Genomic DNA, 12,487 nt, shown 5'->3' with positions numbered 1-12,487 from the left:
GCATTATTCTCCGGACTAGGGGGGGCTTAGCAACGACGTCCAGACTTTGCAACTCTGTTGCACAGATATTCCATGGTTCCCTAAGCTCCAACGACGAGCTTCCCTTGTCCAACAATCCAATTCTTTCCCCCATTGCCCCGTCCAATGCCCGCTCCGACGCCGTCAGTGGGAGGCCACCCCGCGTGCCCGCAGTGCCCGCACGTCTCATCAACGAACCCTCAACTCGAACATGTGGTTCCTCAACTCATTCCCTCCATCAACTCAACTCTGTCAAGCATCATTCCCTTCAGACCAAGATACTCCTTTAGCGAGTCCCACTCGATACCGCCTTCCTCGCCGTGTCGCCATTTCTCTCTGTAACCCCAGGCGCATGCGATGTCATCCATGCCCGCCCGTTCTTCTTCACGTAGCCAGCGCTGGTGCAACGGGATCCCGGGCGCCCAAGTGACTCGTCGCATATGATCATTGACAGTGGTTTTGGCAACCATCCCAATTGTCGCTGTGAACCCCAAATAAGCCAGGATGGCGGCGAAGGCGAACTTTGTGGCTGTCACGGGCTCCATTGTGTTCTGGAATGCCGAGAGATTGGAGGCAAGAGTGTAGACTCCAAAGGGGGCCGCTGCCACGGCCGAGACGGGCAGAAGCGCCTTCCGCAGAAGCTTTTGGCGGTAGAATGCTTGTGTTGCGTAGCAGGCCTCAACGATGCCAATCGCAGCGTCCAAATTCTTGGCGTCGATGGCGGCCCCCAGAGCTGTTTCGGCCACACTTGCTTCGATTGCCTTGTCTGCCCTATTTGGGTTCTGCTGAACATAGGAGACTGCACCCTCGACCGCCTTTGGTTTGGGCTTTGACGCATACAATTCGAAAACATGGGGAAGTGTCTCGGGCCTGCCAAGCCTAGCTTGGATGTTTACGTATAAGTCCAAGACCTGGGGACCAATGGAAACGGTGGGGTGGGCGATAATTTCGTATGCTGACTCGGAGATTGTGTCGACTGTATCCTTGACAGAAACTGACGGGATCGACGCGCTACCAGATTTAGCTGCAGTCGAATTCGAGTCCAGGGATAACAGATTGGAAGCGGTCGATGCTGTGAGTGTCGATGCCGGACGATTCTCCGACCTGGATAGATAGGGTTGAATCGCATTTGCGGCGCCTTGGCACGTTTTCAAGACTGCAGTGACGAGCTGTGGAGTGGGAATTCCGTCTGTAGAGAGGAAGTGCTTTCTGCTCTGTTGAACCACGGCCGCCAGCTTGCTCAGATCAGGGAGTTCCTTGGACGAAGGACTGGCCGTTGCGGGCCTCTCGTGACCATTCTTTTGCAAAGCCGAAGCAGATACCGTGCTCGCCAGGCGACTTTTCTCAAAACCCCGTCTCAATGTGGTATTCTCGTAGAGCTTGGCAGATCGAAGAGGGACTATCGAAGGGACGTTTGGCTTGGCGGTATGTTGGAGTCGAGTCTGTTGACCGGCGCGTGACAAGCCCACGCATGATTGACAAACGAAGCGAGGCTGGCGAGCCGCTGGCCGGACGAAGGTGGTCCTCATCATCTTCGTGGCGGTCAGGTCTTGGAGGAGGAGGAGGAAGAGGAGGAGCAGGAGGCTGATGACGAGCGTACGCGTCTTCGGCGATTGAGGATTGGACGATCTGAAGCAGACAAAGAGCGAGCGGGCGTGAAGTCGTAGATTGGCCTCTGTGGGCTGCAGCAGTAGGGCGAACAGCGAAGCAGTCGGGAGAGGTAGTCCGTTTCGTAGCGAGGCAAGCCAAGAGAATCAAGCAAAAGGGGGCCGTCGGGCGGGTGAGGCAGAAGCCGTGGGGGACAAGCAACCGGGAGAGGCCGTCTTGGGGCTTGGTATTGATCGAGGAGAGAAGGCCGACAAAGAATCCCGGGTGATGTGAGGCGCTGGTACCGTGGGACGGTGGGATGAAGCAAAAATGGAGGACGGGAAAGGACTGTCGGAGCTCTGGACGCGACGGAGGTTCCGGGGAAAGCTGAGAGCTCCTGCAAAATTTCCACCATGAGCCCCATACCCCCCAATAGCATGTCGTCTAATTACCCGCACCTGCCTCCCTAGCCTTACAGGCGATCATTCACGCGGCAGGGAGGCTCTCGCAGCTCGGGACAGCGCGCCGCGCCAATGAGATTAGCAGCTGCCCCTCGTAGGCGGGGTCGTTTCGGGGCAAGTACAGGAGAGTACAGCGCCCAGCCAATACTTGAGGGTGCACTGAAGAAACGTGGCCGGCAGCAGCCACAGCCGTCCACTGGCGTTGCATGCCGAGTGTTCTGAGAGCCTGCGCACCTCTTTGGCGCGAACTGTTACACTGCCACTTCACTCACGCCGTCTGCTGTGTGTTTCTCAACGCCATTTTTTCCAAGACGTTAAAGCTGTAGATCTTTATTGTAGCTCTGCATTAGATACAATTCAACATCCTTAGCAATGACTTGGTCTCTTGGGCCTATTCCGGTTTGTTCCGTAAATTGTCTTGGCTTGCGAGAGTGCTCATACCCAGGATCACCATTCTTCTCATGCGCCACATCGCATGCTTACGTACTTCCTAGCCACAGGTACGTGAAGAGACATTTGAGGCTGATGGGCCAGAAACTACTTACGCCGCTATGGCATCTGCCCGCCAGCTGGAAGTACTCCGAGCCAGGCAGGCGCCTCAGCCCACTTGGACTGCAACGGTTGCACTGCCAGCGCCTAACAGCGCAGCGCCTTTCAGCGAACGACCAAGATACTGCCCGAAGATGACGAAACACCACGCGGCCGAAAAGCGACCCCAGAGTACCATCATCCCATCGACCCTTGAGGACACGCTGATTGAACCCCTCGAGAGCCTCAATCTCCTCCTGTTATTGAAACAGCACCCTGTCGCTCCATTCTACTGTATCTGAACGACATCTCTCGCCCATCCTCGCCGTTGACCCCAACCTATCAAGCCCGGCTTGCATGAGCCTCCGTCCAATTCCGGCCGACGACCTAACCATCATCAACTACCTCTCCATCGGCGAAAGTCAACCACAACAACCATCAGTTACTCGATATTGAAAGCGCAAACACATAAAAGACACAAAAACAGGCTTCACCATGCCCCCTCCGCCTCCGCCGCCGCCGCCAATGCCTGCGATGGGCGGCCCTCCTCCGCCTCCTCCACCGCCAGGAGGTCCTCCTGGAGCTGGCAATCTACCTGCGAGACCACCACCAGGAGGCAGAGTACGTCTCTGGAGCTCACAAGCGGACTTGGAAGCTTTGTCACAGCATCATACTGATATGGTTCACAGGGCGCTCTCCTCTCCGACATCACGAAAGGCAAGGCTCTCAAGAAAGCCGTTACGAACGATAGATCTGCGCCGATAGTTGGGGGTTCCTCTGGCGGCGGTTCCTCCGGAGGACCGCCTCTAGGAGGTGCGCCTCCGGTCCCAGGCTTTGGTGGTGCTCCTAAACCTCCCGGTGGTCTTGCTCCTCCGGTGCCCGGAAATCGAGCTAGAAGTAATAGCGACCAGAGCGGGCGAGAAAGCGCGCCTGCACCGCCCACACAGGCAGCACCACAACTAGGGGGACTCTTTGCGGGAGGTATGCCGAAACTGCGGAAGACTCGTGGCGCTGTTGATACCGGTGCTTCTATGGACTCGTCGTATCTATCGGATCCCGAGAGCAATGTGCGGTCATCCTCTGCGCCGAAGCCACCCACATTCGGAGCACCAAAACCTCCTGGCGGTGCGGCGCCGGCTCCGCCGGGAAGGCCGCCTCTACCTCCTCCCAACGCCGCGCCGGCCCTGCCGCCATCCATTGCCAACTTGCGCAAGACGCCCAGCGATCTACCCCGGCCAGGCTCTTCAGCATCGATGAAAGGGCCTCCACCTCCTATAGGCAAGAAGCCGCCACCACTGCCAGCATCCCGGAAGCCCTCTACTACGCCTAGCCATCCACCTCCATTACCTGGATCGCCAGCTCCAGGAGCACCCCCTCCACCACCTCCATCGTCTGCTCCAGCACTTCCGTCCGCACCCCCTCAGCGCCGCCGCCACCCCTGCTGCTGCTGCTCCCAGAGCTCCAGCACCATCGCCTCCGTCGAGGTCCCCAGCACCTCCACCTCCTCCACCGGCCTCAAACGGACCTTCGCCGCTGGCAATGCAAGCCGCTTTACGAGCAGCCGGACAAGCATCTCAAGTGCTGCTCCACCGCCTCCCCCATCAGCGGCTCCCTCGCCCCCCGCCTCCGCACCTCCTCCACCAGCAGCACCCCCTACGAGGGCCCGTGCTGGTTCCGGTCTACGATCTTCTATGCTAGATCCAAGCGCCTTCACTCTTGCTCCCAATGGTGCAAAGAGTCCAAGCCCTACTCGAACAAACACGATGAGCAGTCTCAATGTCGGCGGTGGGGGCCAACGATACATCGTACAAGATCCTCGATGGAAGTTCCAGGATGATGCCATGTTGCCAAAGCCAAGGGACTTTGTAGGCGGTCCCAGACGATACAGAGCCGGCAGAGGTAGCAGTGTTCCTCTTGATCTCAGCGCCCTATAAGGGGTTCAGACTAGATACGGATTATTCCGCAGCCTGATCAGCATCAAGCTCTATCAAAGTTTGGGTCTAGAGTGGCGGACAGCCTCAGGCAATCTACATGAATCGAACGATCTGCACTGCTATGGTTCTTGGTGGAAACGCGCCCCTTGTTGCTGCATGGAAGTCGTCCGGCTGAGATTTCTCGCGGAAGACGGAGACGGTTCTATTCCGACGCCTTCTGCCGGTGGGCTATTGTTAGTCGCCAATTTGAGGATATTCTGGAGGATTCTGACTCCGCAAAATCTTACACAACGGGACAAGCATTCGCAACACATCCTGAGGGCGTCGTCGTATCGGCACTTCTTGGCCCCGTTACCTTGGCGAAACGATCGACTGAGACGAATCTAGATCTCTCGGATGTACTTGTCTTGGGAAATCTCTTGGTTTCCTTGGTATTCTTGGTACCAAGAACCATGGTTTCTTTTCTAATGCTTACACTCAACGTCCTCTCCTTCGGACGGAACGGGGGGTTTCTACAGATTCTCTTACAGGGTCGTCAGGGACTTTGAGGGGCAAACGGCCTTGGCATGCAAGCAAGCACTCGTAGCGATCTGGGAAGGGGAAAAAAGGCAAGGAATCACGTCATTCAAGAGAGCCATCACGCTAGCGGGATACTTGGTCCTCCTGTCAGACATTGGTAGAAAATCAGATTACTTACAAGATCTGGGAAGATTCTGAACCTAATCGTTGCTGGTATATTGATATTGATTATCAACCGCTCTATCTTGACCAAACGGGTAGAACAAGTGCAGGAGTGGATCCGCCGTTGTGTATTAGTCACATCCGTCCGTCTTCGAGGCGGTCTTCGTCCACCTCAATCCCTGAATGCTAGTCACCTCCGTATATGCCCGATGGGAAGAATATTCAACCCAGCACGATCACGATCCTACATTCCAACGGATTGATAATGATAACCCCTCATGTTGTCAGTTGAACCTGGTATGCTTCACAAATAGGGCACGTGAATCGACGTTACTCGGTTCAACTTTCCAGCTCAGGGAAGTAGTAGTAGACCCCCATCGTGTTTTTTCTACGCTTCAGACGAGGGAGTTCACCTAGTTACACAAACACAACACAGCCTCGTTGACACAATTGGTAATCAGTAAATCAGATCTTTCCATTCGGCCTTGACTTTTCCATTTCGTTTGACAAACTCGCGACAAAGAGACTAGAGAAGTTGAGACGAGAACTCTTTCGCCCTGCCCGGGTAAAGTTGACCGGTTGAGCCAAGTCTCAGCATCTGTAACCGAAACTTGCTTCGGCGCGAACCCCCCCCCCCCCCCCCCCCCCAAAAAAAAGACTCGAACGTTGAAGAGAGAAGAAGAGAAAGGCTATCCGTAGAACAACCCCAGGAGACACTCCCAAAGAGTTCAAGTTACGAACAAGGCTCAGGGGCTTCCAAACGTCCCAAAACAGGCATCATTCGAACTCATCGGGGGTCCGGGGGAAACTCACCGCCCAGTCAAGACTACACAAATTTCACATGCAGAACGTACGTAAAGCGGCGTCCCCGGGAGACGAGGAATCTTGATGTGAACCGTGCCCCGTTGATCGATTAAAGCTACCTCCTGTAGGGTGTGTATTTGGGAGAGGAGGAAAGGGAAAGAGAAAAAAAACACCCCGGTGCTGTCCCGCAAATGGGGGTTTCAAATATGTCCGCCGGCCGATTGCTGCAGAAAACGAAGAAAAATCACTTTAACCCATGGGGCCCAATAGCCCCGCGTCGAGGTACGATCGATAACCTCACACCTTTGAACAACTCCCCGCCCTGATGCTTCGAGCAAATCAAAAAAAGGAACTTGTACGCGAAAACCCCCTAAACTGGATCTGGACCTAGACAAGAGACAAAAGCTTTCACGCCATGCCGGCCCAGATCCTTGGCTGGTCTCCTCCACTTCCACTCCTACACCCCAGATCATAGATCGTTGATCATTTCAGATGAAGATTCAAGCAGCACGAGAGATTTAGAAAGAAAAAAAGATTGATAATGTCCCCGCACCACGCAAGCCACCCCGGTTTGAACCCCCGTTTTCGTTTGCCAGGCATATTCCGCGTTTCTTTCCCCCGTTTAGGAAGAAGAGGTATCCATGAAAAGATGAGAGAAAAACTTGCAGTCGTCTATATTCGTCAATGTCCGCGCTCATACCCGTTCGTGACGAAAAGAGAAGAACGCCGACAAGAGGCGTATGAAGAAAAAGGCCCGGAATCCCAAAAGGTCCAGTACCCCGGATCCGCCCGTACGTAAATAGCATCCGACGCTTCATGATTCAGACGACATGTTCGACGATCGACGCTGATTCAAAAATCTCAAGCGACGACGCTTCGACCAACCCCCGCACCCCACCTCAGGCGACGAAGACCACCGCCGGACGATCGAATAACTTCCCGTCCGCACGAGGATGAGTCTGCGACTGCCGAGGCGTTGACGCCTACTCCTGCTGACAGAGCTTCCTGACGTCCTACTTCACGGCCGATCACGTAGCCCGCGCCAAATCCTACCACAGACACCAACACCACCACGCCAGCGCTGACAACCCATGTCAGCAACGTCGGGCTGATGAGGGCATCTTCGTTGGCCGCGACCTTCTTCTTCTTTGTCGCACGGGATGAGCGTGTCTGTGAGGAAGAGGTTCGCTTGTGCTTATCGATGCCGTCGCTCTTGGGTGATGATGGGGCAGAAGACGCCGCCGTCCGTGATGGACGGGCAGCCGGAGACTTGGAAGGTGAGGCGGTCTGAGGTTGGGTAGGTCTTTCAGCCATGAGCTCAGATTCGGGCATCAGCCGTAACTCAACAGGTTGAGAGCTAGGTCCGACTCCGGCATGCGCGGGTGGACCGCCTTGTCGCTCAGTAGTATCCTTATACTTGGGCAGACCACGGGCAGCAGCGGCGCACGACAGAAGAGTCGTGAGGGAGGCACGGAGAGCCGCGTCATTGTCGGCTTGATATGCGGGGGACATGAAGTTTGGCGGGCCCCGGCTGACTCTAGTTTGAGATCGTTGGGATAGTGCGGGCCTTACACCGCTGTGCGGATGCTGGTGGATCGCCGAGCTGGCCGAGTGCCTCCTATCCAAGCCCGAGGGCGGATGAGAAAACGCGTTTGGCTGAGGTCTGAAGACAGGATCATCGGAAACGCGGCCCAGGGCGGTAGCAATCTCGTCGCTGTCGTCAGAGTCCTCCGAATCCTCCTGCGCCGATGGCTGCTGTTGGAACGACGCCCGCACCGGAGGCCGAACGTTCTCGGTCGAGCTCGTCAGACATCGGTCCTCCTCGCTTTCACTCTCCTCGTATTCCTCCTGACTACTTGTACCCGCGTGGATAGCCGTCTGGTCGACATGAAAAGATCGTGGCACGGGTTGATTTTGGTGATGTAAGCGACGTCGGCGGGCGGCCATGGACCCACCGACTCGGAGACCGGTGGTGACGATCTCGTCGCCGATGGAAGAGAGAGACGACGAAGAAGGCTGCGACGAGACCTCTACCCACGAGTCTAGAGAGGGAGACGTTAACATACTATCGGCCTGACCAGCCGAGTGGCTGGCTTCTAGTGACTGACCGTCATTCCGCCTGCGAGGGCCCGCGGCGGGTTGTGATCCGTTCGCCGACATTCTGTTGTTCTGGAAGTTGTGTCCTGCGCGGTCGTCGCGCTGTTGTCCATCCATTTTGAGATTTATGATTTTTTACGCCGTTGAATTTCGAAAAGAGTAGCTAGAGATATAGAGAAAGGTCGTTCGTAATCGTTAGACTTCGTTGTTGTCGTCGTCGTCGAGGGAGGTGGTTGGACGTATGTGGGGGGTGCGTCCTCCGTCCCAAACCCCGCGTTTTGGAGATAAGATACGCTCGTGAGATCTCCGTAGCAAGGGGTCCGAGTTGTCTGTTCGCTCGACGCTGCAAGTGGTTCGAAAAACGCGCTGGTTCACGACGGGAAAAGAGTTGAAGTAAGAAGGGGAAAACAAAAAAAGTAGGTAAGGAAGGAAGGGTTGCAGCAGACCGCTTCGACTATAGCCGGCTCACCAGGCACGCAGGGTCGGTGAGATGGTGTTGAGGCCCGGCTGGTGGATGGCTGGCTGGGCCTTTGTGCAGCACGTAGAGGTCGGGGAACCTGGAAGGAGGGGAGGGGCCTCTCTGTCTCTGTGTCCACCCTAAGCGTGCAATACGGCAGGTGGGATAACGGACGCTAGGAGATGATCTGGAATGTCACTGGATGTATACATGCAGCAGTTATTCGCGGGGCAGATACCTGCTCACCCGAGCCGGCGCTTGGAGGTTCCGGGCACCGTACCGTGTCAGGTGCCATCACATCCGCCTTATCAGACGGGCGTTTTCTGGATGCAAACAGCGCGATAAGCACAGTACGACGTTTCTCTGCACGAGGGAATGTCCTTGATATGGATGACGCTATCGTTACGGTCAGGGGGGGGGGGGGGGGGGGAGACCGCCATACACTGCTCCGTACTGGATGGACGCATCCACGTCTACGTCCCGCCTCAGAACATCCCACTTTGGCATTTACATACCGTCCGGGCCGCCAAGTGCAGGCGCTGCAGGGGGTCAGGTGGGGTCAAGATTCACGGCGTTTTGCAGCGGGAAGCGCGAGCTGCGCCCACCACGAGTCCCTCGACCACTTAACACCGTGACACCGACACCGGCTCTCCAAGTTTCGGTCGCCTATTGCGTGGTTTACCTCTGTACGGCAACATAGGAAATGCGGAGAGGGTTGCCGTCCGGTGCTGCTAGTGGTCTGTCGACGCCGCGACATGCATCCCGCGACAAGGACGATCCTAAGACACGCCGTGATTCTCGTCTTATAATCGTCCCCTAAGTCATGCCAGATTCCACTGACGTGCTGTCGTAGGTAGCACTGGACTGCTGCCCTACTCCTTGCCCTTCCCTTCGCTCCACCGTTTTCCCAACACAATAGCCTCCGTTTGGCGCCTTGGAGGGACTTCTTAGAGGGCCTACCTAGCTAGGTCAAACGGCTGGGCAGGTTTTCCAGCCATCTGCTGGCGAACAGGTGTTCTCCCGTGACGTTATTAGCTGAGATGGGCAGGAGTGACCAAGAGACGGGTGTTCTAGTGGGATGGGACATTTTAGGTAAAGACACAGCTTTACCCGTCATCACGGGGCTGAGTACGCACCTCGTGCCGCCCAATGACGCAGAGTTGCAAGTTCTAAACTGGCCACGAGGCTACCGTCGTATAAGACCGAAATCGGGCAGTTCGGCCCCAATGAGACATGGAACCACATTCCCGTCTTACAACCCGGCGACGATCTCAGATAAGGTCGCAGGAGACATCAAACATCACGAGGTAGGTAAATATGCATAGATGAAAGAGGACAAATGTGTATTCATCGAGGAAGGTATCAAAACTTTTTATTACAATTGGAGCCGTTCCTAAACGCCTAGTCCACCTGGCAATATATGCCTTTTTTGAAATGACATTCACGGGGAGAAGTATACTTACTCCACATCCTGCATCGCATTGCATGGTATCGTTCCAAGTTCAAGAATAACCGAAAGGGAAGAAAAACGCCTGACTAGCCACATCGACAGCCGAAACCGTCGAAAGCAACCCCCAGAGCCCACAGAAGCCGTCGTCATCTAGAATCATCGAGTCCCCTCCATCGAGGTCTACCGAGCTGGCAGACATCGGGAAGGATCTTCCCCAGTTTCATGATAATAAGCCGTCTGCCCACTGTGAAGATGTTGCAGTGCAACGAATGCCCTCTTGGTCAACCCACAATAGCGTACGGATCCCGCGTCGGCCTCTTCCATAGAAAGAGACTTGCCACAAGCCCACGGTCCAAATGAAAAGCCCTCAGGTCCATCTTGTCTCCCAAGAGACTGCTCTCAAAGCCCACAATCCCAAAAAAGGGAAGAAACTTGTGTCGAACCGACAGCCCACAGTAGCCCACAGGAATGCCCGCGAAGTGCCCTCTGATTAATCATCAATGTGCGGCATGCATCACCCTTTAGAAGGTGACCTTGGAGCCCTTGAAGTCACCGAAACCGCCACGGTTGGTGGAGGAGAAGCCACCACGGCCGCCGCGGCCACCACGTCCACCGCGGTCACCACCGCCACGGCCTCCGAAGCCGCCGCGTCCACGGCCACCACCACGGCCGCCACCGAATCCACCGCGGCCACCACCCTCACGCTGGGGCTTCTGGCCGGCGTAGTCCAGACGGACAGCGCGAGCGCTGCGGCCCTCACCGACGTAGCCACCGTTCAGCTGAGTGAAGGCAGTCTTGGCATCCTCAACGGAGCCGAAGGAGACGTATCCGAATCCCTTGAGGTTACCCGACTCACTACAAAGGCATTAGCATTGATCAGATTGGCACATGTTGTGGAAGATACTCACGGGTCAGTAGGCAGACGGACGCTGGTGACCTCAGCAGCCTCAGCGAAGAAAGCGCGGACGGAATCCTGGTCAACGTCGAAGGGAAGGTTGCCGACGAAGAGGGTATCGCTCTCGGGAGAGACCTGGTCTCCGTGCTTCTGGGCGCGGTCGAAAGCGCGGGCGGCGGGGTTACCCTCACCCTGGGGCTTCTGGCCAGAGAAGTCGATGTTCATGGCACGGCCAGAGAGCTCACGGCCCTGGGAGGCCTCGAGGGCAGCGGCAGCAGCCTCGGGGGTAGAGAAGTCGACGTAACCGAAACCACGGCTGCGGCCAGTGTTCTTGTCGGTGACGACACGAGCGCCGGTGAGATCAGCGAACTCCTCGAAGGCGGCGTACAGGGAGTTGTCATCGACAGCCCAGGCAAGGGAGCCGACGAAGAGGGTAGAGCTCTTGTCAGAGACATCGGTGCGGGCCTTCTTGCCGGGGATGACGGGGTCGTCAAGAGCCTTGCGCTTCTTGGAAGGCTCCTCAGCCTTGGTCTCGGTCTCGGATGCTTCCTTTGAGTCGGAGGTCTCCTCCTCATCAGAGTCAGAGTCGGAAGAGTCGGAGTCGGAGTCGGAGCTCTGTGAATAAATTGTTAGAAAGTGTTATGGTCCTCAAGACGATGGTTCAACTCACGGCCTCAGCCTTCTTCTCAACCTTCTTCTCGGTCTTCTCCTCCTCCTCATCAGACTCGGAGTCGGAGTCAGACTCGCTGTCAGAGGACTCGGCCTTCTTAGCGGCACCGTTGGTCTTGGGGGCAGCCTCAGCCTCGGACTCGGAGGAGTCAGAGTCGGAAGAGTCAGAAGACTCGGCCTTCTTAGCAGCAGCAGCAGCCTTGGGGGCAGCCTTCTTGGCGGGCTTCTCCTCCTCAGACTCGGAGGAAGAGTCGTCGCTGGAAGCCTCAGCCTCAGACTCAGAAGAGTCGGAGGACTCGCTCTCGGAAGACTCAGACTCGGGCTCCACGACCTTCTTGGACTTCTTGGAAGCCTTCTTCTCGACCTCCTTGGCAATCGCCTTGGACTTGGCCTTGGGGCTCTCAGAGGACTTGGTGACGCCAGCGCCCTTCACCTTGGTGAGAGGGTCAGCGGCCTTGGTGGCCTTGGAGGATGACTTGGTCTTGCCCATTGTGATGATTTTGAAAGGGTAAACGGAAGGGGTATCAAAAACAAGAGATTGGGATATGGAAATAGGCAAGAGAAAGACTTTTTCCAGAGAGGTTGCGCAAGAGAAAAAATGATACAAGCTTGGGGGTGGGAGCTTGACTTTTAAGGCCAGGGTCTCGGTGGTTGGGGCGAAGGGTCTTGCGACAGAGATTTTTTTTGCGATTTGCCAACTTTTCAGCGGGGCTTCTCCCTCGACCGACGCGGGCGGTGTGCGAGGGGCTGCAAGGTTGCGGGTCCATCAGGTACGTACCGAAAAACCGTAGCCGAGTCGCCCTGGGGGAAAGCAGGAACGACGGCCGTGGCCCGTGAGCAATGGGGGCGCGCTTGAGCCTGCGAATTAAGGCCGCCGGAATCTGGCTGACCTCTCTAGCTGCCAGG

The 12,487-nt window shown here is 56.3% G+C and overlaps 4 protein-coding genes across 4 annotated transcripts; 1 reads left to right on the top strand and 3 right to left on the bottom strand.

Annotated features, from left to right (window-relative positions):
• Positions 1 to 239: 239 nt before the first annotated feature.
• Positions 240 to 1,550, bottom strand: N0V96_002414 (uncharacterized protein; the record flags this gene model as incomplete). The annotated part of the gene is made up of 1 exon (XM_053187547.1): positions 240 to 1,550. The coding sequence occupies one exon, from the start codon at positions 1,548 to 1,550 to the stop codon at positions 240 to 242; it is 1,311 nt and encodes a 436-aa protein (XP_053055051.1).
• A 1,569-nt stretch (positions 1,551 to 3,119) lies between these two features.
• Positions 3,120 to 4,528, top strand: N0V96_002413 (uncharacterized protein; the record flags this gene model as incomplete). Its single annotated transcript, XM_053187548.2, has 2 exons — positions 3,120 to 3,215; positions 3,284 to 4,528. 2 exons carry the CDS (start codon positions 3,120 to 3,122, stop codon positions 4,526 to 4,528), a joined length of 1,341 nt encoding a protein of 446 aa, XP_053055052.2.
• A 2,346-nt stretch (positions 4,529 to 6,874) lies between these two features.
• Positions 6,875 to 8,227, bottom strand: N0V96_002412 (uncharacterized protein; the record flags this gene model as incomplete). The annotated part of the gene is made up of 2 exons (XM_065756515.1): positions 6,875 to 8,055; positions 8,122 to 8,227. 2 exons carry the CDS (start codon positions 8,225 to 8,227, stop codon positions 6,875 to 6,877), a joined length of 1,287 nt encoding a protein of 428 aa, XP_065614884.1.
• A 2,311-nt stretch (positions 8,228 to 10,538) lies between these two features.
• On the bottom strand, positions 10,539 to 12,071 carry NSR1 (nuclear localization sequence binding protein; the record flags this gene model as incomplete). Its single annotated transcript, XM_053187550.1, has 3 exons — positions 10,539 to 10,872; positions 10,926 to 11,527; positions 11,583 to 12,071. 3 exons carry the CDS (start codon positions 12,069 to 12,071, stop codon positions 10,539 to 10,541), a joined length of 1,425 nt encoding a protein of 474 aa, XP_053055054.1.
• Positions 12,072 to 12,487: the final 416 nt, after the last annotated feature.

This window comes from Colletotrichum fioriniae (genome assembly GCF_027942845.1).
Source record: "Colletotrichum fioriniae strain IMI 355084 chromosome Unknown scaffold_2, whole genome shotgun sequence".
Taxonomy (NCBI): Eukaryota; Fungi; Ascomycota; class Sordariomycetes; order Glomerellales; family Glomerellaceae; genus Colletotrichum; species Colletotrichum fioriniae.
This window is presented reverse-complemented; position numbering and strand designations above follow the sequence as displayed.